This window comes from Capra hircus, chromosome 13, assembly GCF_001704415.2.
Source record: "Capra hircus breed San Clemente chromosome 13, ASM170441v1, whole genome shotgun sequence".
In the NCBI taxonomy this organism is placed as follows: Eukaryota; Metazoa; Chordata; class Mammalia; order Artiodactyla; family Bovidae; genus Capra; species Capra hircus.
The window spans coordinates 64,382,286-64,405,363 of NC_030820.1; the positions used below are offsets into that span (position 1 = coordinate 64,382,286).

The following is a 23,078-nucleotide window of genomic DNA, read 5'->3' on the forward strand; positions in this document are numbered from 1 at the left end:
GTAACCATCAGTCACATGTGGAACTGCTGAGCAATTGAAACGTGGCTGGTCCAAACTGAGCTGTGCTCCAAGTGTAAACTACACACTGGATGTCAAAGACTAGTATAAATTAAGACTGTAAATTATTCATTATTAATTGTTTTTGATAGTTACTTCTTGAAATGCTATTGTAGATATACTAGGTTAATAAAACATATTATTAAAAATCAACTTCAACTGGTTACTTTCACTTTTTAAAATATGTGGCTGCTACAAAAGTTAAAATTGCATATGTGGCTAACGTGATATTTCTGTCGGACAACACAGCTCTAGATAATGGAGCTAATAATCCCCAACTTCTCAGACTGTGGTGAAGATGAGCAAAGATGGCTGTAACAGTTTTGAAAATCTGTAGAGCTCCATGTTTGACCCTCCTCTGCCTCCAGCTCCACCACTCCCACCGCCAGCACGTTCCCCTGCTCCCACCTGGCCCTGGAGCTCCTGCAGTGATGCATAGTATTTGGACCACCAGTCAAGCTCTTCAGGCTCTGGGATGTCCTCCTCCAGCCCTGGGCCTTGAGTCAGGAGGCCTCCCAGAGGCAGCTTCTTCAGAGGAGCCTGGGAGAGCAAGAACTCAGTGTCCCTAGCCCAGCACCACCCCAAGCCCTGCCAACCCCTTCTCCATACACTCCCCACCTATTCCATCACCTTTAGAAGCTGTCCGGGTGTCCCGTCGGCCCTGAAGGGGTCCAGGGACCTCTGTCCTGAGAGGGGACAAACGACACCAGGAGAAGGACAGGCAAGTAGAAATCAGACTCCATGTCCCACTGGAGGGTCTCCAGGAGCCATCTCAGCCAGGAATTAGATGAAGACTTCTGTCTGGTGGCCCCTAGGGGGAGAGCCCCTTACCTTGAGGTTCCCTGGGGACCAGGTCCCCTGTCTCCTCCTCTTCTTGCTCCTCGGGGGCATCCTCTTGACCCCGGAGAGTGAATCTCAGCATACGGGGGACAACGTGGGATCCCACAAGCACTGTGCGGCCAAAGGCCCGGCGCTCGATCACCAGGACGCTGAGAGGGGGCTGCAGGTAAGGCTGTTCCGGCAAGTCCTGGCGGGGGAGAGAGGACCTGGATCTCTGCACACTTAGGGAGGAGGAAAAGGCCGCAGTGGAGACAGGTGAGGAAACAAGGCAGCTAAATGTGCATTCGAAGTCCACAGCCCCACCGAGTTGTCTCTGGTGAGTCACTGCCTTCCCAACCCACTCCCCAGCTAAAAAGGGGACACAGCCCTGGATTGGAAAGGCTATTGTGTCACATGACATAACAGATACAAAAGTAATTTGGAGCCTACAAGGTGCTATCAGAAACATGAAGTTGTTGTTATTATTATGTAAAGGAGAAATACTCAGTTTGCTAATATAGACTTAGAACCATAAAATTACATATACCCTTTAATCCAGAAATTCTGTGTCTATCAGTGAATCCTGAGTGGGGAGGGGGAACACAGTTATAATACTGTATTGTTGGTTTTATTTTACATGTATGTGATAATCACAGCACAAAAGAGGGAGAAATGGAGTTAAAATAGAGCAAAGTATTTCTATTTTACTGAAACTAAATCAGTATTAATCTGAAACAGACGGTGAAAAATCAGTATGCATACTGTAATCCCTGGAGCAACTACTAAGTAAATATCAACTAAGGAATTAGAGTAGTGAAAGTGAAGTCACTCAGTCGTGTCCGACTCTTTGTGACCCCGTGGACTGTAGCCTACCAAGCTCCTCTGTCCATGGGATTCTCCAGGCAAGAATACTGGAGTGGGTTGCCATTTCCTTCTCCAGGGGATCTTCCCAACCCAGGGATCGAACCGGGGTTTCCCGCATTGGAGGCAGACGCTTTAAGTAGTATACTAACAAATATCTATTTAATACAAAAGAAGACAGTAAAGGAGGAAGAAAAAATAAATGAAATATATAGAAAACAAATAGCCAAGTGGCGAATGTAAATCCAACTGTATCAGTAATAACATTAAGGACTTCCCTGGTGACCCAGTGGTAAAGAATCCACCTGCTAACGCAGGCAACACGGGTTCCATCCCTGATCCGGGAAGATTCTACATGCTGTGGGGCATCTAAGCCTGTGTGTGGCAACTGCTGAAGCCCAAGTGCCCTAGAGCCCGTGCTCTACAATGAGAAAAGTCCCTGCAATGAGAAGCCCAGTCACCACAACTAGAGAGTAGCCACTGCTCGCTGCAACGAGAGAAAAGCCTGCTCACAGCAACCAAGACCCAGTGCACCCAAAAATAAATAAATATTAAAGAGCCTTTATTTCACTGGCTCCTCCTAACACACTTCTGTCCCTTCTTCAAACAAGTAGACAAAGTAAAGCTCAAATCAGACAAGTGATTTGACAAGCACTTAAGTGACACTGCCAGAATTTGACTCCAAGCCCACACTACAGTATGGTAATTACAAAGTAAACAAAGAATATATCTATCTTTCTAACCCCTGGTGTCTCAGTTTCCTTCAGACTCCCACTTACGACTTTTGGCTAATCCACTCAATCAATAGAGCCAATAGAGCATCACCAGTTCATGGATTAATCCAGGGATCGGCTAATCATTGCCTGTAAACCAAGTCTAGGCTGTTGCCAGTTTTTGTAAGTAAAGTTTTCTTGGAACAGTCATACTCATTCATTTCCTTGTTGTCTTAAGACTGTGTATAAAAGCAGAGTTGAGTAATTGCAACTGAGACTGTATAGCCCACAAAGCCTAAAATCTTCACTAGCTTGCCCTTTATAGAGGGGCTTCCCTGGTGGCTCAGTGGTAAAAAATCCACCAGTGATGCAGGAGACAGGAAATGTAGATTCAGCCCCTGAGTTGGGAAGATCCCCTGGAGGAGGAAATGGCAAACCACTCCAGTATTCTTGCCTGAAAAATTCCATGGACAGAGGAGCCTGGCAGACTACAGTCCGTGGGGTCACAAAAGAGTCAAACACAACTGAGCAACTGAGTACACACACCCTTTATAGAAAGTCTGGTGACCCCTGGGTTAATCTAACATAACAGCCAGGAATTCATCATCTCATCCATTTCTCAGCCCAGCCCTTTGGCCCCAGCCCATGTCCTCACCACCGTCAGATGCTTGACCAGCTCGGTGAAATTGGGATTCTCACGGTAACTGGCCAGGACCTCAGACTCCACTCGCCGACCTGCCACCTCCAGCACAACCTGGGGCTGCTCCACCTCAAACAGATGCACGCGGCCAAGGCCCCTGAGACCCCAGAACAGTACCTGAAGTTGGGAAGTGGGAGATTCAGGGGCCTGTACCTCACTGAAGGACACCCAGATGGGGGGAGGGCGGGAGGATGTGAGTTCACTACCTCAACACGGAACTCCCTGAGCACCGGGTGCACGTGAGGTGGCAAGGACAGGCGTCCAGAGAAGGGCTCAGCCAGGAAGGTCAGGTCCTGGGGCTCCACATCGCTGGGCACTGAGGGCTGCAGGGAGACGAGATCAGAGCTCAGAGAGGAATCAGGCAGGAGGAGGGGAAGTCTGGACTCAGGGTAAAGACATGGAGGACTGCTGGTAAGACAGAAATCCAGAGGAACCTGGCAAGGCTAGATTGGCAGGAGGGGGTTGTCTCGGGAACAGCCATGTACAGGGAAAGGATGGGCATCTGAGGCAAGGCAATCGACCCATAGCCTGGGTCCTCTGGGGTTGGAGGCCTGGCAAGGTGAACCAAGGGAAGGTCTACTTCGAGTATTCCCTGGAGTCAGGAGGTCCAGGGAGGTGGCCCCAGGACAGACCTGCAGCCCGCATTCTCTGGGGGCAAGGAAGTTGGAGGAGTAACCCTGGGACGTGCCCACATTCCCGGAGCAAGAGGACCTAGAGGAATGGCAGGAGTGGTCCACAGGGTGTCCCAACGAGACCCCAGCACTCTGACCTCAAGCCCGCTACTGTAGTCCAGTTCAATGAGCTCAAAGGTGGCGATGAGCTCCCCCGCTGCCCGGGGCCCCTTCCTCAGGGGGAAGAACTGCAGTTCAGGGTGTTGGTAAGGGTCCTCCATCAGCTTCACCCTCGGGGCGGCCAGCGCCCTTCCCAGGAACACATCGGGGCCCTGCGGAGAGCAGAGCAGTGAAAACAAAAGTAGAAGAGGCTCAGGAACCCGGGGAGGGCACACCGAGACGAGGAGAGGAGGGTCCTTGGCGGCGGGAACCGAGGTGGGCCCCAGGTCACACTCACGAACTTATTGTGGTCAAAGACATTGATGATCACTAGTGGGGGCTCATCCTGCAGGTGCTCCCTCCTCCCGTCCACGATGAGCTGATCAAACACCAAGAGCTCATTCCACAGAGGGCTCAGCGTCTGCTCCAGGACCTTGAGGGCCGTGCAGGAAGGGAGGTAACAGCAGGTAGTATCAGGAGAACCCGTCACCCCTAAGACCCCCTAGTTCTACATCACCCCCTAAATCAGGGCGATCTGATCCAACATCCCAAAATAGAGGGCAGAAGAGAGACTGGGAGCCTTGGAAGAAATTCAGTTCCCACCCACCTCGTCTCCCAGTGACCCTCCACCACCCACCTCCTAGCCCAGCCCTCACCCGCGTGGTCTGGCATTGCGTAGAGATGAGGACTCGAGCAAAGGGGTCTGAGAGCCCACTGTCATCTGCTGCCAGAACCCCTCGGGCCTGGTACAAGTGGGCCCGGAGCTGGAAGTAGCTGAAGTCTGGGGTGGAGGGAAAGAAGGGGCAGTGTGAGCTCGGGAACCACTGGAGTCCCTGACCTCAGACCCCTCCGAATCCCCAGCTGAGCATCCAGCCCCACTCACCATCCCGGTACAGGCTGTGGGGCAGCCCAGCTGAGGGCTCAGGCAGCAGGTCCACGGGGAGCTCTTCAGTGCAGGCCTTGGCTTGCTTGCCCAGCCCCAGCCACAGGAAGAGCTCCAGCTTGGCACAGACTTCACCAGGGGCTGCACCCGGTGCCTGTTGTGGGAGGAGCCATGTTAGGGCCCCACGTCTTACTACCCCTGCTGCTCTCTGCATCACCAGATCCCTAATTCAAAGAGCACTCCCTGGGGACCTCCCTGGTGGTCCAGGGCCAAGACTCTGCACTTCCAATGCAGGGGACATGGGTTCGATCCCTGGTCAGGAAACTAAGATCCTACTTGCCTGGCAGCATGGCCAAAATAAAAACCAAACAAAAAAACAAAGAGCACTCCCTGTACCTGACCCTCTTCATGCCCTCCACCTGAGACTCCATCATCCCTAACTTCCACTCCCCATCCCCTCTGCCCAACACTGCCACCTCCTATGCCCCAAACCCCAGACCCCAAGCCACGCTCTGAGTTCTGCACTCCGCTACCCCACACTCAGCCCTCTGTCCCCTCATCCCCAGCACATGAGGTTCCCTGTCCCTTACCCAGAGGTCACAACTCACCACCAGGGACCCCTGCTGGTGTCTATCCCAAGGACTCTTCATTTAGAAATATTCTGCCCCCAAATCAGCTGAACTTATCAGCAACTAATTAGTCCCATTTTCATAACCCAGCCCATCTGTCAGAGCCTAGTCAGCAGAAGGGCCAATTCATGCTCAGAGATGACAAGATCTGCTGTTTATCTCACATCAAAGCTCACCTGGGTAAAGGCACAATTTCATTTTGGCATTTTAGATAATTAAGAGTTTGGTATCCTTTTTAAAATTTTTTTTGCCACGTGGCACAACATGTGACATATTTTTTAAAAATAATAATAAATTTCTAATTGAAACATTTTAATTTGTTAGAAGTTTAAAAATCAAAACTTTTAATTAAAATTTTTGACTAAAAATTTTTAATTAAAAAAAGTTTAAAAAATAAAATAAAGAGTTTTAAGGGAATTCCCTGGCAATTCAGTGGTTAGGACTCAGCACTTTCACTGCCAAGGACACAAGTTCAATCCCTGGTCAGGGAACTAAGATCCCACAGGCAACATGGTGAGGCCAACAATTATAAATAAAAAAAATAAAGAGTTTGGGACTCCTACTGTGCACCGTGTGGCTCTGCCCCAAAGCCTGTGCCACCCTAAGAGCCTCATCCCACTCCAATCCCCAGCACCCTCACCCCCCAGGACCCCTCACTGTGAGCAGCAGGCTCTGGATCTTCCCACAGTCCCGGCCCCGTTCCTCCTCCACCACAGAGAACAGCACATCCTGGGCAGGTATCCGGGCCCAGGCCACACGGCGCCGCCCACTGAGCATCCAGACCAGCACATCCGGGAGGGGCGGCTGGGGCTGCAGGCAGAGAACTGGTTACAGCGGTGAACTTGGAGTTGAGACCACCTGCTCCCACAGCTTCCACTGGATGGACGGGCCAGATGTCTATCTCCAGCCCCGACCTCTTCCCAAACTGCAGGTCCATCTGGCCACCTACGTCCTGGACACCTCTCCCCTGGATGCCCTACCCCTACAGGACTATTTTTTTCCCCTGGTCTCTCTATTTATTTATTTTTAATTATGTTAAAATACACAAAACATGGGCTTCCCTGGTGACTCAGGTGGTAAAGAATCTTCCTGCAATGCAGGAGATCCAGGTTTGATCTCTGGGTTGGGAAGATCCCCTGGAGGAGGGCATGGCAACCCACTCCAGTATTCTTGCCTGGAGAATCCCATGGACAGAGGAGCCTGGTAAGCTACGGTCCGTGGGGTTGCAAAGAGTCAGACGTGACTGAGCAACTAACAGTTCCACACTTTCACTCGGACATAATGTAAAATTTCCCATCTCAGCCACTGGTAAGTGTACAGTTAGGTAGGACATTCACATTGTCGTGAAACTATCACTGTTGCTCACCTCCAGAAGCTTCTTCAACTTTCTTCATCAGTAGGACTGACACTCTGTAGCCATTGAACACTAACTTCCCATTTTCCTCTCCCAGCCCTGACAATAACTATCCTACTATCTCTCTATGAGGGACTACTCTAGGTACCTCATATCAGTGGAATCATATGTATTTGCCCTTTTGTGATTGGCTTTTTCCATTTATCATAAAGTCTTCAAGGTTCACCATGTTGGAGCATGTGTTAGCTTGATTTCCTTCGTTTTCCCTTCTCCCAACCTGATTTCTCTGCAGTGATCCCCACCTCTCCTTCCACTACTCTGCTTTCCAGCTGTCCCTTTGCACATGTTCTTTATCCTTTCATACTTGCGAAACTCCAACATGCCCTTCAAGATCTGAGACCAGACTTCCCTGGTGGTCCAGTGGTTAAGCATCCGCCTGCCAATGCAGGAGATGTCAGTTCGATCCCTAGGTTGGGAAGATCCCACATGCCAAGGAGTAACTAAGCCCATGTGCCATAACTTCTGAGCCCACACTCTAGAGGCCAAGCTCCACAACAAGAGAAGCCACTGCAATGAGAAACCCATGCACTGCAACTAGAGAAAGCTGATATGCAGCAACGAAGATCCAGCCCAGCCATAAATAAATGCATAAATACGATTTTTTGAAAAAAAAGAAAAGAAACCTGAGACCAATATCAAGCTCCTCACTCTTTGACCCTAAGGACATCTTGGTTCTGGTGGTCAGAACTGTCTGTGCCTTTGGAATGACTGAGCTTCAGAGTAGAACAGAAATGGCTTTGAAGGCTAACTCCGCCACTTAACCAGCCATGACATGGTGGATCCGTCACTTTCCTTCTCTAAGCCTTAGTATCTGCACTTGTCAAATGAGGTACATCTTCCCAAGGTTGTTGAATTACACAGGGTAACACATGCAGATACTTAGCAAAGGAAACTTTCTAAAAATGTGAACTTCCTTTACCCTTCCCATGTGTTGTGTTCAGAGCTTCAGACCAGGGAAGTCATGCCAAGGAATGTACTCTCAAATCTGCTTCCGAAGAGATCTGACTGTTCCCTGCATCCCTGCTGGGTCCAAGAATGTACAACACCCTTAGCTGCTCCAAATGGAACTTGGTTCTCTACTCAGAGCAACGGATCCTATGGCCGGGCATGGATCCACAGGACTAATAAAGGCCCCTGGTCGGCTTAGGAGAAAGGGTATTCAGGGTGGGAAAATGGATGCGTAAGGCATTACCTCCTGGGCCAGGAAGCGCAATTTCACCAGGAGCTTCTTGGCCAGAGCCACTTTCTCTGGCACATTTCTCTCCCTCAGGCCCCGTAGGAGCCGCAATCCTTGCTTTGCCAACAGGTTCTGAAAAGTCAGGAAGAGAACATGAGCGGTGGGTCTCTGCTGGGTGCCCCTGATCCCCTTCCCCAGATCGTACCAGGCTATACACCAGCAGTTTCCCTCGGCATCGATCCAGGGCGTTGGGCCGGGTCATCGTCCTGCACTCAGCACCGTGGCAAAACTGTCTGCATGAGCAGGGGCAGGCGTGGCAGGTGGGAACCCTGTCCGTTAGGGGCCACCTTCCACAGAGCAGGCCTCCCACACCAGCCTCCCTCACAGCTCCTCTCCGTCTTGTTCGCAAATAGGCATCCTTGGGGCTTCCCTGGTGGTCCAGTGGTTAAGAATCCGCCTTGTAATTTTAGGGACATGGGTTCCATCCCTGGTCCGGGAAGATCCCACACGCTGTGGAACTATAAAGCCCATGGGCCACAACTACTACTGAACCAATGCTCTAGAGCCCACAAGCTGCAGCTACAGAAGCCTCCAGAAGCCATGCTCCGCAGCAAGAGCAGCCACAACAACAAGAAGCCTGCACGCCACAACTAGAGCCATGACGATCCACCACAGCCGAAAAATAAAATAATCTTTAAAAAAGAAAAATAACAGCCCTGGGGCAACCCAGAGGGATGGGGTGGGGAGGGAGGTGGGACGGGGGTTCAGGATGGGGGAACACGTGCACCCATGGCTGATTCCTGTGGATGTATGGCAAAAACCACCACAATATTATAAAGTAATTATCCTCCAATTAAAATAAATTAATTGTTAAAAAAGTAAAAAATAACAGGCATCCTTCCTCAGTTAAGGACGGCTTCTATATTTGGACCATTTCCCAACTCATCAAGGCCAGCATCGCTCTGGAGACCTAGAATATACTAGAAATTAACTATTTACTGCCCTGGCTACTCAGTGTAGCCCTGGCCCAACAGGATTGGTATGACTTAGTTAGAAACACAGAATCTCAGCCCCACCCTGACCTTCTCTGTCAGAAATCTGCATGTTTATAGTCGGAGGATTCAAGTGCATATTAAAGGCTCACATGGGCTGTACTTGACAGTTCCAACATGGACTAAAGATAGTTTCAAGAAAACATGCCCAAACCAAGTGCATGAGTTCCAATGACTGCCCCACCCCATCTGTCTAAAAGCAAACCTTGCTTCACTTCAAAACTTCCAAGTCTCCTTCACTGCTCTTTGTCTCACTCACACTCCACAGCAACCCATCAGCATAGCACTTTTTATTGTTGTTGTTCAGTTACTGTCGTGTCCGACTCTGAGACCCAATGAACATGTCATATCACTCAGCATATCACTTAGGCTCTGTTTTCAAAATACATTCAGAATCTGACTACTTTCCTCCTTTCCAGGCCCACCCTGGTCTAAGCCACCATCACTCTCTCCAAGATTATTCCAATAGCCACCTAGCTGTTCTCATTTCTTCCACTCTTAACCCTCTGGCCTACAGAATGTTCTCAATACAGCATCCAAAATGAGTTTTTCAATGCTTTTCAGACCATTTCACTCCTCCCCAGAAGTTTCTCATCTCAGAGTTAAGAACAAAATACTTAGAATGGTCTTAATGGGGAGATTTCCCTGGTGGTCCAGTGACTAAGACTTGGAGCTCCCGATGCAGAAGGCCCTGGATTCAATCCCTGGTCAGGGAACTCGATCCCACCTGCTGCAGCTAAGAATTCCCATGCCACAACTAAAGACCCCATAAGCCAAAATGAGGATAGAAGATCCCACAGGCCTACTAAGACCTGGTAAAGCAAAATAAATACATAAAAATATTTTTAAATGGCCTAAAAGGCCCTACATGCTCTATTTCTCTTTAGTTCCCTGTCTTCATCAAATATTACTCTCCCCTCAAGTTCAACCCTACAGTCACATTGGCCTTTTTGCTTTTCCTTGAATACCCCAAACCTATTACCTCAAGGCCTCTTATTAGCTGCTCCCTATGCTGGAATGTTTGGCCCTAGACCTTCCCATAGCTCATTCTCCCCTTCTTTGTTAAGGCTTTTGCTCAAATACCTCTTCACAGACCTTCTCTGGTCATCCCATCTCAACAACCCCTCCCACTTTCTCCATCTTCATCTCTGCTTTTTCTGTCTCTCTAAATAGAATGTAAGCCATGGCAGGGACTTCATTTTGATTACCACTGTATCCTCAGGGCCTGGCACCTAATAGATGCTCAAAAAACACTTGTTGGGTTAAGTAAAATGATTTTAATCCATGGAATTTGGGCCCCTTTTTGACCCCTACTCAATGATTTCCTAACTTTTTACTGTGGAAATTTAAATATATATATATATAATAAGTGACTCCAAAGATTTTTCACCTAATACTGCTCCCAGAGCTTATCTTTTTAACTTATAAAGCTCTTTACTCCAAGACTTCTACTGACAGACACAATTTGAGTGACAAGGGTCAAAACTGCGCCTGCCTCTTGAGAAACCTGTATGCAGGTCAGGAAGCAACAGTTAGAACTGGACATGGAACAACAGACTGGTTCCAAATAGGAAAAGGAGTACATCAAGGCTGTATATTGTCACCCTGCTTATTTAACTTCTATGCAGGGTACATCATGAGAAATGCTGTGCTGGAGGAAGCACAAGCTGGAATCAAGATTGCCGGGAGAAATATCAATAACCTCAGATATGCAGATGACACCACCCTTATGGCAGAAAGTGAAGAGGAACTAAAAAGCCTCTTGATGAAAGTGAAAGAGGAGAGTGAAAAAGTTGGCTTAAAGCTCAACATTCAGAAAACGAAGATCATGGCATCTGGTCCCATCACTTCATGGCAAATAAATGGGGAAACAGTGGAAACAGTGTCAGACTTTATTTTTTGGGGGCTCCAAAATCACTGCAGATGGTGATTGCAGTCATGAAATTAAAAGAGGCTTACTCCTTAGAAGGAAAGTTATGACCAACCTAGATAGCACATTAAAAAGCAGAGACATTATTTTGTCAACAAGAGTCCGTCTAGTCAAGGCTATGGTTTTTCCAGTGGTCATGTATGGATGTGAGAGTTGGACTGTGAAGAAGGCTGAGCGCTGAAGAATTGATGCTTTTGAACTGTGGTGTTGGAGAAGACTCTTGAGAGTCCCTTGGACTGCAAGAAGATCCAACCAGTCTATTCTAAAGGAGATCAGTCCTGGGTGTTCATTGGAAGGATTGATGTTGAAGCTGAAACTCCAATACTTTGGCCACCTGATGCAGAGAGCTGACTCATTTGAAAAGACCCGGATGCAGAGAAAGATTGAGAGCAAGAGGAGAAGGGGATGACAGAGGATGAGATGGTTGGATGGCATCACCGACTCAATGGACATGGGTTTGGGTGGACTCTGGGAGTTGGTGATGGACAGGGAGGCCTGGCGTGCTGCGGTTCATGGGGTCGCAAAGATTTGAACATGACTGAGCAACTGAAATGAACTGTACTGTATAATTTCTAAAACTTCACTTATTAACATTGCTATTGATTAAAAATTGACAAGAGAAAAATATCTTCTTGACAAGATTTAGATCCACAAAATTGGATTCAGGAAAATTAAATGTGGTAGAAATAACAGCAGCATACACAAAACCACACTGAGTAAAGCTATAAAGAGTAAAATATTATATGAGTAAATCTTTCATTGAAAGTTCTCTGCCAAAAAGTAATTTTAGTAATAAAATAACTAAGACTTCCCTTGTGGCTCAGATGGTAAATAATCCTCCTGCAATGCAGGAGAAAATGGTAACCCACTGCAGTATTCTTGCCTGGAGAATTCCATGGACAGGGGAGCCTGGCAGGCTACAGTTCCATGGAGTCACAAAGAATCAGACACGACTAAGCAATTAAAACTTTCAAAAAAAAAAAAAAAATCAGTGAAGTGAAAATGGAAATAGTTTCATTGCATCATATAAAAAAATCAAGCAAGTAGTTAAACTGGATTAAATATGGTTGCTCTTTTGGAGACACAGAGAACATAGACAGAGAAGAGAGCCTTACAGTGAAATCCAGGGACACAGTCCATGAAAGTTGTAACATTCAGAGGTCAAGATAGGAAAACCAGGGACATGGAAGTCAACAGGAGAGTCTTTGAAGAAGGAGGGTGGGGTCAACTGTGTTCACCTCAGTGTTTCACTGAACTGAAAGGTTGATTGAGATAAAGAAAGAAAAGTAACCACCAACAACCAAGTCTTTAGCTGAGTTCTCCTCTTCCTCCCTCCCTCTAAATGTTGGAGCTTGCCAGGTCCCTGGAATTTTCTTTTTTCCTTTTTCTGCTCTCTAGATGATCTTATCCAGTCCCATCTCTGTATTAACACCTCCCAATTTTACATTTTAAGCTTTGAACTCTCCCTAGAGCTCAACTCATAGCTAATAGCCTAGCAGATATATCCATCTAGAAGTCTAACAGAAGTCTATTTCAGGGACTTCCCTGGTGGTCCAGTGGCTAAGACTCGGCACTCCCAATGCAGGGGACCAGAGTTTGATCCCTGGTCAGGGAACTAGATCCCACATGCCACAGCTAAAGAATTCACATTCCGCAACTAAACATCCCACATGCAACTAAGATCTAGAGTAGCCAAATAAATAATATTTTCAAAACAGAAGTCAGAGTTAACAAGTCCCAAAATGAGCTTTTGATATTCCCTCCCCTCCCACCAGAACTTCTCCTCCTCTCATTTTCCATAGCTCAGTAAATGGCACCATCTACATAGTTATTCAAGTCAAAATTGTAGGAGTCATTCATAACTCTTCTCTGCACATTTCCCAAGTCCCCTAAGACTATTCATTAGTGAGTCTTGAGATGTCACTTTCACAGACCCATACTGCCTTTGAATCCAGTCACTCTGTGTCCAGCCTAGATTCAATTCAACAATCACCTCAGTTATTACAAGGCCCTCTGCTTCCTCTCATATCATCCCTCCCCCACTGATCCTTTTAAGGGATAGGTTAGAGTATATCCCTTTTCTTTTCAAAATCTTCAGTGGCTCCTCATCTGAGGAACTGGAAGGTGTGTGGAGATTAGAGGAGAGGGGGAAAGAGTTTCTTGAAGGGGAGTGGCCTAACATCCAATAATTTCCATCAAGTTCCCTCCTCAATCATCTCACTCTCCTGTAAAGTGCGGATCAGACTGCAGCATCCAGGGTCCAGACAGCTATCATGGGTTTCCCTTACCCCAGAGTCTGCAGCAAGGAAGGAGAGGCTCTCCGCTCACCTGCTGCCTGCCACCAGCTCTTCCAGTGCCTGCTTCAGCCGTGTGCAGGCCCCAGGTCCTGGCCGGCGCTGCAGAGTCTCAACCTCCTGCAACCCCTGGTCCTGGGCCAAAGGGAGAGGGTCAGACTCCACCTCCTTTAGATCACACCCTCATCCCAAGGCCCCGCCCACTCACGACCGTTCCTCTTGGCCCCACCCTTCTTTGACTTCAAGTAATTCTGGGTTCGGTTTCTCAAGCCCTCCGCTGGCTGCATGGCTATGAGTCCAGGCCCCAGGGAGCTCTACTCTTGTTCTCCCTGGGTCCAACAGTTCTGAATTCCAGCCCTCCCACAATTTCTGGCCTTCTCAGCTCTCCCGGAAGCTTTCATCTGATGAGGTGTTGGGTAACCCTGGTGCTTTACTCATTAGCCCCCACTTCACAGGTCAGGGTGTCCGGAATGCCCCTCTATCCCGGCCTCGCCCTGTGAGCACCCGCCTTGCTCTCACCAGCCTCTCGGCCACTCTCCGCACACAGTTACTGCTCTGCAGGCGCCACAAGTGATTCTCCCAGCGGCTCCACACACATACACAGGGCTTGCGGTGACGTAGGGGCAAGCAGAAGTAAGGCCTGGGCAGGATGCAGAGGAGCAGAGTCTGCAAGGGGCAGTCCTGGGCCGCTGGGAATCCCCCAACACCTTCCTTCCAGCCACCAGGAGCACTCACCCACTGCCATCCATGGGCTCAGGCCGCTGAGCTGGGGTTCCCAGCTCCTCCTCCTCCACTGGCGCGACTCCCATGTCTGACTCCAGCAGGAGCTGTTCCTCCCCTTCTGTGTCCTCTGCTTCCGCCCCCACCCTGGACCCTTGGCTCAACTGCTCCTTTCTGCGACCTGCATCACCTGCCGGGAGCCACAAGGGTCAGTGGGTATCAGCCTGAGGGGTCCCTCCCTCAACCTGTGTCTCAATAGTTAAGTCAGAGCCCACCCCTTACTGAAGGTCAACTGTTCCTTCCAGTGGTCTAAGTCTGGAACAAGAGTGACCACCCTCAAACCCACTGCCCTTAGGGCTTTGGTTAGGTCTCACACCGATGGAGATCTCAAAGCTGATGGGCTGGGCAGCCATGGCCGGGTCAATCATGGTGGCCTCGAAGAGCACAGCGAAGAGCAAGAAATCTTCACAGGGCGCCAGGGCATTCTGGAAAAGGCGGGTCAGGATGGAGTCAGCCCCCACCCTCCCAGTTTGCAGCCTGGGCTATGCTTGGTCACAATGCCCACAGAAGGACATGCAATGAAGGCCTAGAAGATTCGCTGCTGGTGTCCTGCCTCCCTCTGCCCCTTGTTGTCCCAGTTCTTCGGACCCGGGACTTGGTCCTCTCTGGTTCATCTCTGAGTTGTCACCCTCCTCTTTCCATGGTTATAATATACATAGGAGCACATGTGTCCACACCGTGCAGTCTTCACCCAGGTCACCAAGTTGAGACACCCCCCCCGCCCTGGTGTTTAAGGCCTGGGATCTGGGTACACATTCCAGAGCTGAGAATGTGTACCCGGCCCCCTTACTAAACTTAGCCTCACCTCTGGCAGCGGCAGCAATTCCTCCACTTCCACCTCCATGGCACTGGGAATCTCAGGCGCATCAACACTGGAGCTGGTATCTGGGTGCTGCTGTATCCCTGCAGGAATCTGGCCACGCCTGGCTTTCTTCTTCTTCTTTTCTGTGAGCCGAGACAACCTGGACCCCTGTGGGGCCTGGGGAGGCTCGGGTTCAGCTCTCCCTTCCAACACTTCCATGGACACAGCCACCAGCAGTCGGCCTTGGAAACAAATGCCTTGACCAACGCCTTCATTGAGATTCTGAAGACCGTCCCGGAGACCCGTACTGGGGGGTGAGCCATAGAGAGGTATCCAGGCCGGGCCAAAGGTGGGGTTAAACCCCGCTGTGGGGAGGTGAAGGGGACAAAAACAGTGTTTTGGAGGGAAGCGTGGAGCAGGTAGGTACTAGTCTATGCTGAGGAAGAGGGGTGTCAGATTGAACCTCTGGACCTCTGGAAGGAAAGCCTTCGAACAGCTAGGGCCTGAGAGCTAAGGACCAAGACCTGGGAGAACTATTTCTTAAAAACAACTATTATTTAGTTGTTTGCTTTGGGCTGCACTGGATCTTTGTTGCTGCCTACAGTCTCTCTGTAATTGCGGTGCTCGGGCTTCTCATTAGAGTGGCTTCTCTTGGGAGCACAGGCTCTGAGGCGTGGGCTTCAGTAGTTGTGGGGCACCGGCTTAGTTGCCCCGCGGTATGCGGAGTCTTCCTGGACCAGGGACTGAACCCGTGTCCCCTGCATTGGCAGGGGGATTCCCAACCACTGGACCACCAGGGACGTGCCCAGGGAGCAGCTCGACAGGAAAGACGCCCTGGGGGCGGAGCCAGAGGCCTGGAGGTGGAGTCAGCATTGGGGTGGAGCTACAGCACGCCCGGTGAGGGTCCGGAGTAAACGGTTAATGTGGTCAGGGCTTGTTTTCCTGCAGGTCAATCTGTAAGAAGAACTGGGCTGCAGGGATTACTGGATATTCAGCTGTAATTAGGATTCTTGTCAACAGAACCAAACCAAGGGTAGGGTCTGTAGTCTGCGGGCGACAAGTGGGACTGTGAAGGGAGGGGTCGGCTTGGAGCGAAATAGTCACTTGGCATAGACCAGACTTTCTAAGCGGAGTTGGGTCGGGAGGATGGGGTTTGCTGTCGGGGGCGGGACCCTGGGTACACAGGGACAGGGAGGGGGCACGGCAGGATGCACTTACCTGCGCGGCCGGAATGCGAGATCTGCGTCAGGTCCAGCACGTGCGTGGCGAGGGCCGCATCGACGAGGGGCGCGTCGTCCCGTAGCTGCAGACGTAGGCCGCGCGTTAGCGGCGGGAAGAGCTCCACAAAGCTCAGCTGCTCGTTCCACTCGGGCGCGGTGGTCTCACTGCGTACCGACGTCTGGCCCTGAGCGCGCGGTGAAGACAGGCGGAGAGCGGTCAGTGCGGATCCCGGCCTGGGCCTCCGCTGAGTGGGGACAGGAGGGACTTACCTGCTGCCCCAGGAAAGACACCCTCACGTAGGGGTCCACGGGGACGCGCTGGTCCAGCAGGGCATGGGCCAGGCTGCCCAGCAGCCCGGGGCGCAGCGCTGGAAGCCCCTCCGCGCGGTACACGCGCACTCGCAGCCGCGCCCACGGCCTCTCCGCTGGCACCCGACGCGGCAGCAGCAGGTTCCTAGGGAAGCCGGGCGCTGAGGGACCCAGAAGCCCTAGGCTCGGCCCCTTGCCTTCTCCGCATCCAGGAAGCCTCGCCCGGGCCTACTCTTCCCCCTCCCCACTCTCCACACCAGCTCACTTCTCGATGTTCGAACTGTGGCCCGGGTCCGGGGGTGGCAGTGGAGGGGGCAGGTCCCCGCGAGCCCTCACGGACAAAGTGACCTTGACGAAGCCTTTGGTCCCGGCGCGGGTGTCCCGGGGGTCGTGCAGTGGGGCCCATTTCTGATAGAAGTGGCCATCTGGGGAAAGAGGAGTGGGCCCAGGGGTCAGGGGGCCCGTTGGGATGCTCAGGGTGGTTGTGGAGGCTGGGATTAGAATGCTGGACAATAGCCGGGGTTCAAGTCCGGCTCAGTAGGGAGGAGCAGGAGAACGGGCCAGTCAGCCGTCGAAAGAGACAGCTGTCTTACAAGTTAGTATACTGGGCTCGGTGCCCAGCGGGTCTGCTTCCCCTGTCAACGCAGAGGAGTCTCAATGACGCAGGCGGGGAGTGTTCAGTACCTGGCTGTTCGAAGATCATGCCCAGGTCCATCCTGAAGGTGCCGATCCGAGTGGCCATAAAGGGAAAGGTCTGCGAATGGAAAGCCTGGGGAAAGGTGGCGTTAGTCTGGATCTTCGGCATCTCTCCTTCTCTGACGGCAACCTCTCACCCCAACCCTCTCACCGTAATCTCCAGCAGCAAGTTCTGGAGGTGAAGCCGGGTCTCGTGAAATTCAAACAAGAAGTACTGGGTCGAAGTGGGGAAGCAAGAGAATTGACAGCAGGTTATACGTGAAGGGTTCTGAGAACGCCCTCTTTCCTCCCTTCCCCACTCTACCCCAATTCGGTGACCATACCCCTTTTGCACCGTTTCCGGCACCCAGCGCTTGGCCCCAGGCCAGCCAATAGGCTCATTCCGCCCCGCCCCAGGCCAAGCCCCCTCCACGCACAGGTCTTCTCCTGGGTCCCGCCCATTCTCTCAGGCTCCTCCTTCCCTGGTTGCGCCCACCTCGTTGTAGAAGGGGCAATTGGTGCCGCGCTGCGTGGCGGTCACTCGGCGTTGCTCTCCAACGCGCACGGCCACGTAAGGATTAATGTTGACTCCCACCAGCTTCTGGGCCTCCAGCACGGTGACCCCGACCTGAAGGGTGAGGAAGGAGGAGGAAAGGAAGCCAACCTGCCATGGTTTGAGGGAAGAACGTGTGTGGAGAGCTGATGGTACTCCCCAAGGGTTTGGGCCTGGAAGGGAGAGCGGTACCTGGAAGTCCTGGGACCTGGACACCTGGAAAGGATCCCCGCGGGCCAGGCCCCGAGCTCGGCTGCAGAGACGGGATTACGGTCAGCTCTCACTTCATTTCCTCCCCCTCTGTACACACACTCTGGCCTGGTGCTGGTGCTGAGATTTCTCCCCCTAAACTTTTGGTTTCTAAGTCCTTCCAGTATTGTCTGGCCTCCATCTCAACTCTACACTCAGAATTCGACTCATTTCTGGAGCCCTAAAACCATTCATTCATTCAGCAAAGACTGATGGAGCGCCTGCTATATGCACCAACTCTGTTCTAGGCACTGGAACGCTGCAGAGAACAAAAGAGGTTAAATTCCTTGCCCTCATCAAGCTGGCATCACCTTCATTGGTTCCAGAAGCCATGTGTGAGTCAGGGTAACTGTGTAAATGTGGCAGTGTCTATGCAGAAGAGTGAATGACCCTTGACCCCAGGATATCCACTCCCCACCCATACCCTTGGAACCCTGTGTTTGTGAGGGTGGACAAGCATAGGCCTGCAGGTATGAGCAGGTGAGGTTGACAGACACACTGGTAGGCTATGGGAGCAGGTGTGCAGGGCTACAAGTTACCTTTTGAGTGGGCTGAACACGACGCCAGAAAGCTCCACATCAGGCTCATCATCCAGCTCCAGCGCCAGCTCATCGTCCTCATCGTCCTGCTGACCTGCTCCTTGAGCTAGCCTGCGGCCCAGTGCCACTGCCCGCCGCTCCAGCCGGGCCTCCCCAGGCCTGACAGGAAAGGCCCTCCAGGAACATGTCTGGGACCTCTCACCCGTCTCTGGACACCCATCTCTGACGTCCCTGACTCTAGGACCCATCCCTGACTCTAAACCGGAGAGCCCTCTAATTCCAGAATTGACCCCTTATTCTAGGACTGACTTCTCACCCTGGAATTGGTCCAGTACTGATCCCAGACCCAGGAACTGACCTCGTATTACTGGGTCCCAATCCCAAGACTGACCCTGTAACCCAGCTCATTCCCACATACTTACTCCAGCTCCTGGAAGCCCACATTGGGGATGATCAGCTCTGAGCTGGGAGAAAGAGAAATGACAGGAGAGGGCCAGGTCTGACTACAGAGTTACAAACTGGGCAGCGTGGGTCCAAGAGTCATCACATCCAGCAGATCCACAGGGGAACTGGCTCCCATTCTCCTTTACCGAGGCCTGCCTGGGTCTTGCTTAGGTGGGTGGGAGGTACCTGTCCCGAATGGGTGCTCCAAAGTCCTCTTGTGCCCAGACTCCAGTTGCAACCTCTGGAGGCTGGTACTTCAAGTCAAGTTCCACCTGGACCTAAAACCAGATCTGCAGTGGGTCTCAGGCTACTGAGGCTACCCTGAGGCTAGGAAAACCCCAAAGACAGTGCTTTTTCTCCATCTATAAACAGAGACCCTCCTGGCCCCATCTGTGGTGACTTTGGTTCCTCTCTGATCATTAATAGTAGTGGCTGAAAGTGTGAAAGTGTTAGTCACTCAGTTGTGTCTGACTCTTTGTGACCCCATGGATGCATGGACTGTAGCTTGCCATGCTCCTCTGTCCATGGGATTTCCCAGGCAAGAATATTGGAGTGAGTAGCCATTCTCTTCTCCCAGGGTCTTCTTGACCCAGGGGCAAAGCCCAGGTCTCCCACACTGCAGGCAGATTCTTTAGCATCTGAGTCACGAGGGAAGCCCCAAATAATAGTGACTACTCTTAAGCTATTAAGAACTTACTAAGTGCAAGTAACCTCTTGAAGGAGCCCAACACAACTCCAAAATAATCTCGTTGCTCTTTGAAATACACTAATGTGCCTTCACAGCTCTGCATGATCTGGGCCTTGCCAAACTTTCCAGCCGCATCTGTTAGGGGATCTGCTTTGCCCTGCACCCCAGGTATGCTATCTCAGGGTGCTGGGCTTTTGAATATGCTGGTTCTTCCGCCTAGAACAGTCTCTCCTCCCACTTATTTAACTCCTATCATATCTTTCAATTCTAAGCTCAAACACTACTTCCTCAGGGAACCTTTTCTGAACCCTATATAGGTCACATCTCTCCGTTATACATTCTTCCATCCCCCTATCTGCTATTTTGTAACATCCTTCACAGGCATTTTTGCATTCATTTTTGTGAATATTCTTTTTTAACTTTTTTTTTTAACTGTGCCAGGTCTTCACTGCAGCTCACAGGATCTTTAGTTGCAGCATCTGAACTTTTCGTCATAGCTTGTGGGATCTTGTTCCCTGACCAGGGATCAAACTCCAGCCCCCTGCATTGGGAGCATGGAATCTTAGCCATGGGACTACCAGAGAAGTCGCTGAATATTTGTTTAATGTTTGCCTCTCTCTGTAGATATGGGGTTCTAAGAGGGCAAGTCCTTATCTGGTTTTGCTCACCGCTCAATCCTCATTGCTTAGAACTGCACTTGCTTGTAATCAGGGCATAACAAATGATGGCAGGCTGAGTGAAAAGCTCGACATTTTGTAGGATTCCACATAAGGTAAGTGAGGAAATGGCCTAGAGAAGCTGAATAACTTGGCCAAGGTCTCAGGTGGGAAGTGGAGGACTTGAGATTTGAACCCAAGTTTACTTCTATGAGGCTATGCTGACTCCCCATGAAACACCAGGAAAATCCATCCAGGCTCATCTTTGTCTCCCACAAGAATTGCACCTGGTGCAGGGTCATGGGGCCAGAACTTCTTATCTTCTCCCCTTGCCATATCCCTGGCCCTCAGAGCTAAACCTGATTCTTGGCCCTGGGAGCTGTAATCCAAGACACCCTGACTCGGGGGCCATGTTACTACTCCTATCTGGGTCTGAGTTTTCCCCTCTGAGAAATGGAACCCACTTCTAGAGAGACCCTCAGGCTTGAGGGTGGCAGGCTAGGGGGCTGGTGGAACTCACTGGAGACACACGCAGATTCTTGTCCACTAAGGCCTCCCGCAGCACCAAATGCCCGGCAGTCTGTAGATGCTGCAGGGAGATCACAAGTGTCCCCAGAGACCTGGGGGTGCGGCACGAAACGAAAGAATGACCCAGGAGAATGGCCCCAAGGCCCTCTCTACCCCCTTTGCATCTTTGGTTCCCCAGGCCTACTCACCTGGGGCTGAACACACGGCTGCAGTTGACCACCTGAACAGACAGACACTCCCCAGCCAGAGGAGCCCCATAGTGTGGCCAACGGAAGAGCTGGGAATAGGAAGAACCTTGTGACACCCAATGCTGGGCTGACACTGACCCCCAATCCATAGCCTATTCCCAAACCTGAAATAGGAGCCAACAAATTGAGAGCTAACTCCATGGCTGATCTCCTAAACCAGGAGCCAGTCCTCCCCAATTAGGGCTGATCTGGGGCTAACTATCAATCAAGAACTAATCTCCCCAGTCTTGAACATGACTTGTCCCATACTGAGTCTAACCTCTCGAGCATTAGACAACCCCACCTCCTGAGACTGTACCATCTCCCCAAATTCAGGAATAAGCCTCCCAGCCCCAGGATGGACTCAGACGGGGTACAGATCAGCTTCTCCCCATCCAGAACCCAACTCCACTCACCTCACCTATATCTGCTTCTCGCCCACAGTGAATTCTCCTCGTTTTCTGGGTAAAACCTACTCAGAATTGAATCTAGTCATTTATCATCTCCTCCCCCTACACACACACAGATCATCTCTCCATCCAGTCTTGGCCTCACCCTCCCTGGACTCACCCTCAAAGAGCCATAGAAGATACGGAGGGAGGGAGGCAGAGAGATGGAGACATTGGGCTCAAGGACAAAGGAGACAAACTGTAGAGATGCCCAGAGATGAAGCGGGGGACCTGCAGAGAGGAGGGGCCAGAGCTCCCGATATCTAAAAGTTCTCAGAGAATCCCTGCAGACCTCACCTCGAAAGCTGAGCCTCACTTGCCGGTCATGGGTGCCTGGCAGCCCTGTTAGTCGCCGCACGCACACAGTCAGAGCCATTGTCCCAGGGCCACTGGCTCTGCCTCTGCCCGCCTGCCCTCCTGCCCACCTGAATCGCCTCTGACTCACTGAACTCACTTAGCAGGTTCAGCAATCCCTGCCCTTTAGTCAAACACAAAATCAGCAGGCCTGGGGGTCACGGGTAGGGAGGCAGTGAAAGGACAGAAAGATAGGGGTAAGTAAGGTCCCTGTGGTCAATTTAGTCCTCTTTGCCTGCCCCAGCTTCAGCCTCTGTCCTGCATCCTTATTGGCGGGGGCAGATGCGACCAGGTGGGGATGGAGGCAAGGGGAGAGGGCTGGACCCAGTCTGGCCTCTGCTAGCCTGAGGACTCAAGGACATGGGGCCTCATGTTGTTCCCTGTTTACCTCTCAGTCAAGCAAATTAAAACAACATTAAAAAAAGAAAAGAAAAGAAAAGTGAATCCCCTAGCCCCCAACATTAGCATGTAGGGACTCAACATATTTTTTGAATTAATGAGTGAACGTGTGTCCCTAGCTTGCATATAGCAGGTATTCAAAATGTTTCTTCTTTTTTAAAAGATTTATCTGGCTATTTATTTTTATTTTTTGGCTGTCGTGGGTCTTTGCTGCTGCAGGCAGCAAAGCAGTTGTGGCACCTGGGCTTAGTTGCTCCACAGCATGTGGGATCTTCCCCAACCAGGGATAGAGCACACGTCCCCTGCATTGCAAGGCAGATTAACCACTGGACCGCCAGGGAAGTCCCAGAACATTTCTTAACCAAAATCTTTGGGTTTACTGGTGGGACCATAGATGGTCTCCAGGGAGTGTGCAAACCCTTGAAACTGTCTAAAATTTTGAGCATGTGTGCATTTTTCTGGACATAGTCCTCCTAGCTTAGGTTATTCATCCTGAAACAGATGTGAAGTACTTTGAATGAAGGAAGGAATGACTGTGTCTCACACTCTGAACCCATGAGTGACGGTAAGTCTGTGTTGAGTGCATCTCAGGGCCATCGGTGACACTGCCTGTATACAGAACACATGCTGTGTCCCCCTTGGCGGAGGCGGGGAGGAGGTGCCACCACAGAGGTGATTCAGGCATTTCTTCCAAATCGCTTCACGGACTCCAACACCAAACAAAGCCTAGATCCCCACCGGAGCAGGAGAGGGTCAGGGCTACACTGCTCAGGGGAGGGAGGCCAGAGGGGCTTCCTTGAGGAGCGACTGCTTAAATTGGGCTTTGAGGACAGGAGTTCAGCAGAGAAGGGCATCCAGGAAGTGGGAAGAAATGCAGGGCATGTTCCAGGACCTATGATTTGTTCAG

General features: G+C 50.9%; 1 protein-coding gene across 4 annotated transcripts in view; it reads right to left on the bottom strand.

Annotated features, from left to right (window-relative positions):
* LOC102173760 (fer-1-like protein 4) overlaps positions 1-21,843 on the bottom strand; it is a 38,980-nt gene extending 17,137 nt beyond the window's left edge. For 3 of the 4 annotated variants that reach the window (XM_018057770.1, XM_018057769.1, XM_018057772.1), the window contains exons 1-31: positions 21,716-21,843; positions 21,386-21,441; positions 20,931-21,019; positions 20,735-20,834; positions 19,057-19,148; positions 18,849-18,890; positions 18,427-18,585; positions 17,831-17,891; positions 17,582-17,713; positions 17,258-17,320; positions 17,095-17,179; positions 16,676-16,835; positions 16,372-16,555; positions 16,100-16,286; positions 14,885-15,246; positions 14,396-14,504; positions 14,035-14,209; positions 13,819-13,939; positions 13,334-13,434; positions 8,229-8,316; positions 8,039-8,155; positions 6,090-6,242; positions 4,804-4,957; positions 4,577-4,701; positions 4,219-4,353; positions 3,920-4,093; positions 3,357-3,473; positions 3,106-3,267; positions 889-1,084; positions 688-743; positions 466-597 (exon numbers count right to left, since the gene is read on the bottom strand). In XM_018057770.1, the coding sequence (XP_017913259.1) occupies positions 466-597; positions 688-743; positions 889-1,084; positions 3,106-3,267; positions 3,357-3,473; positions 3,920-4,093; positions 4,219-4,353; positions 4,577-4,701; positions 4,804-4,957; positions 6,090-6,242; positions 8,039-8,155; positions 8,229-8,316; positions 13,334-13,434; positions 13,819-13,939; positions 14,035-14,209; positions 14,396-14,504; positions 14,885-15,246; positions 16,100-16,286; positions 16,372-16,555; positions 16,676-16,835; positions 17,095-17,179; positions 17,258-17,320; positions 17,582-17,713; positions 17,831-17,891; positions 18,427-18,585; positions 18,849-18,890; positions 19,057-19,148; positions 20,735-20,834; positions 20,931-21,019; positions 21,386-21,441; positions 21,716-21,794 (3,966 nt within the window). In that variant the 5' untranslated portion in view covers positions 21,795-21,843. The remainder of the gene's footprint in view (positions 1-465; positions 598-687; positions 744-888; positions 1,085-3,105; positions 3,268-3,356; positions 3,474-3,919; positions 4,094-4,218; positions 4,354-4,576; positions 4,702-4,803; positions 4,958-6,089; positions 6,243-8,038; positions 8,156-8,228; positions 8,317-13,333; positions 13,435-13,818; positions 13,940-14,034; positions 14,210-14,395; positions 14,505-14,884; positions 15,247-16,099; positions 16,287-16,371; positions 16,556-16,675; positions 16,836-17,094; positions 17,180-17,257; positions 17,321-17,581; positions 17,714-17,830; positions 17,892-18,426; positions 18,586-18,848; positions 18,891-19,056; positions 19,149-20,734; positions 20,835-20,930; positions 21,020-21,385; positions 21,442-21,715) is intronic. The other variant, XM_018057771.1, reaches the window with a different exon arrangement.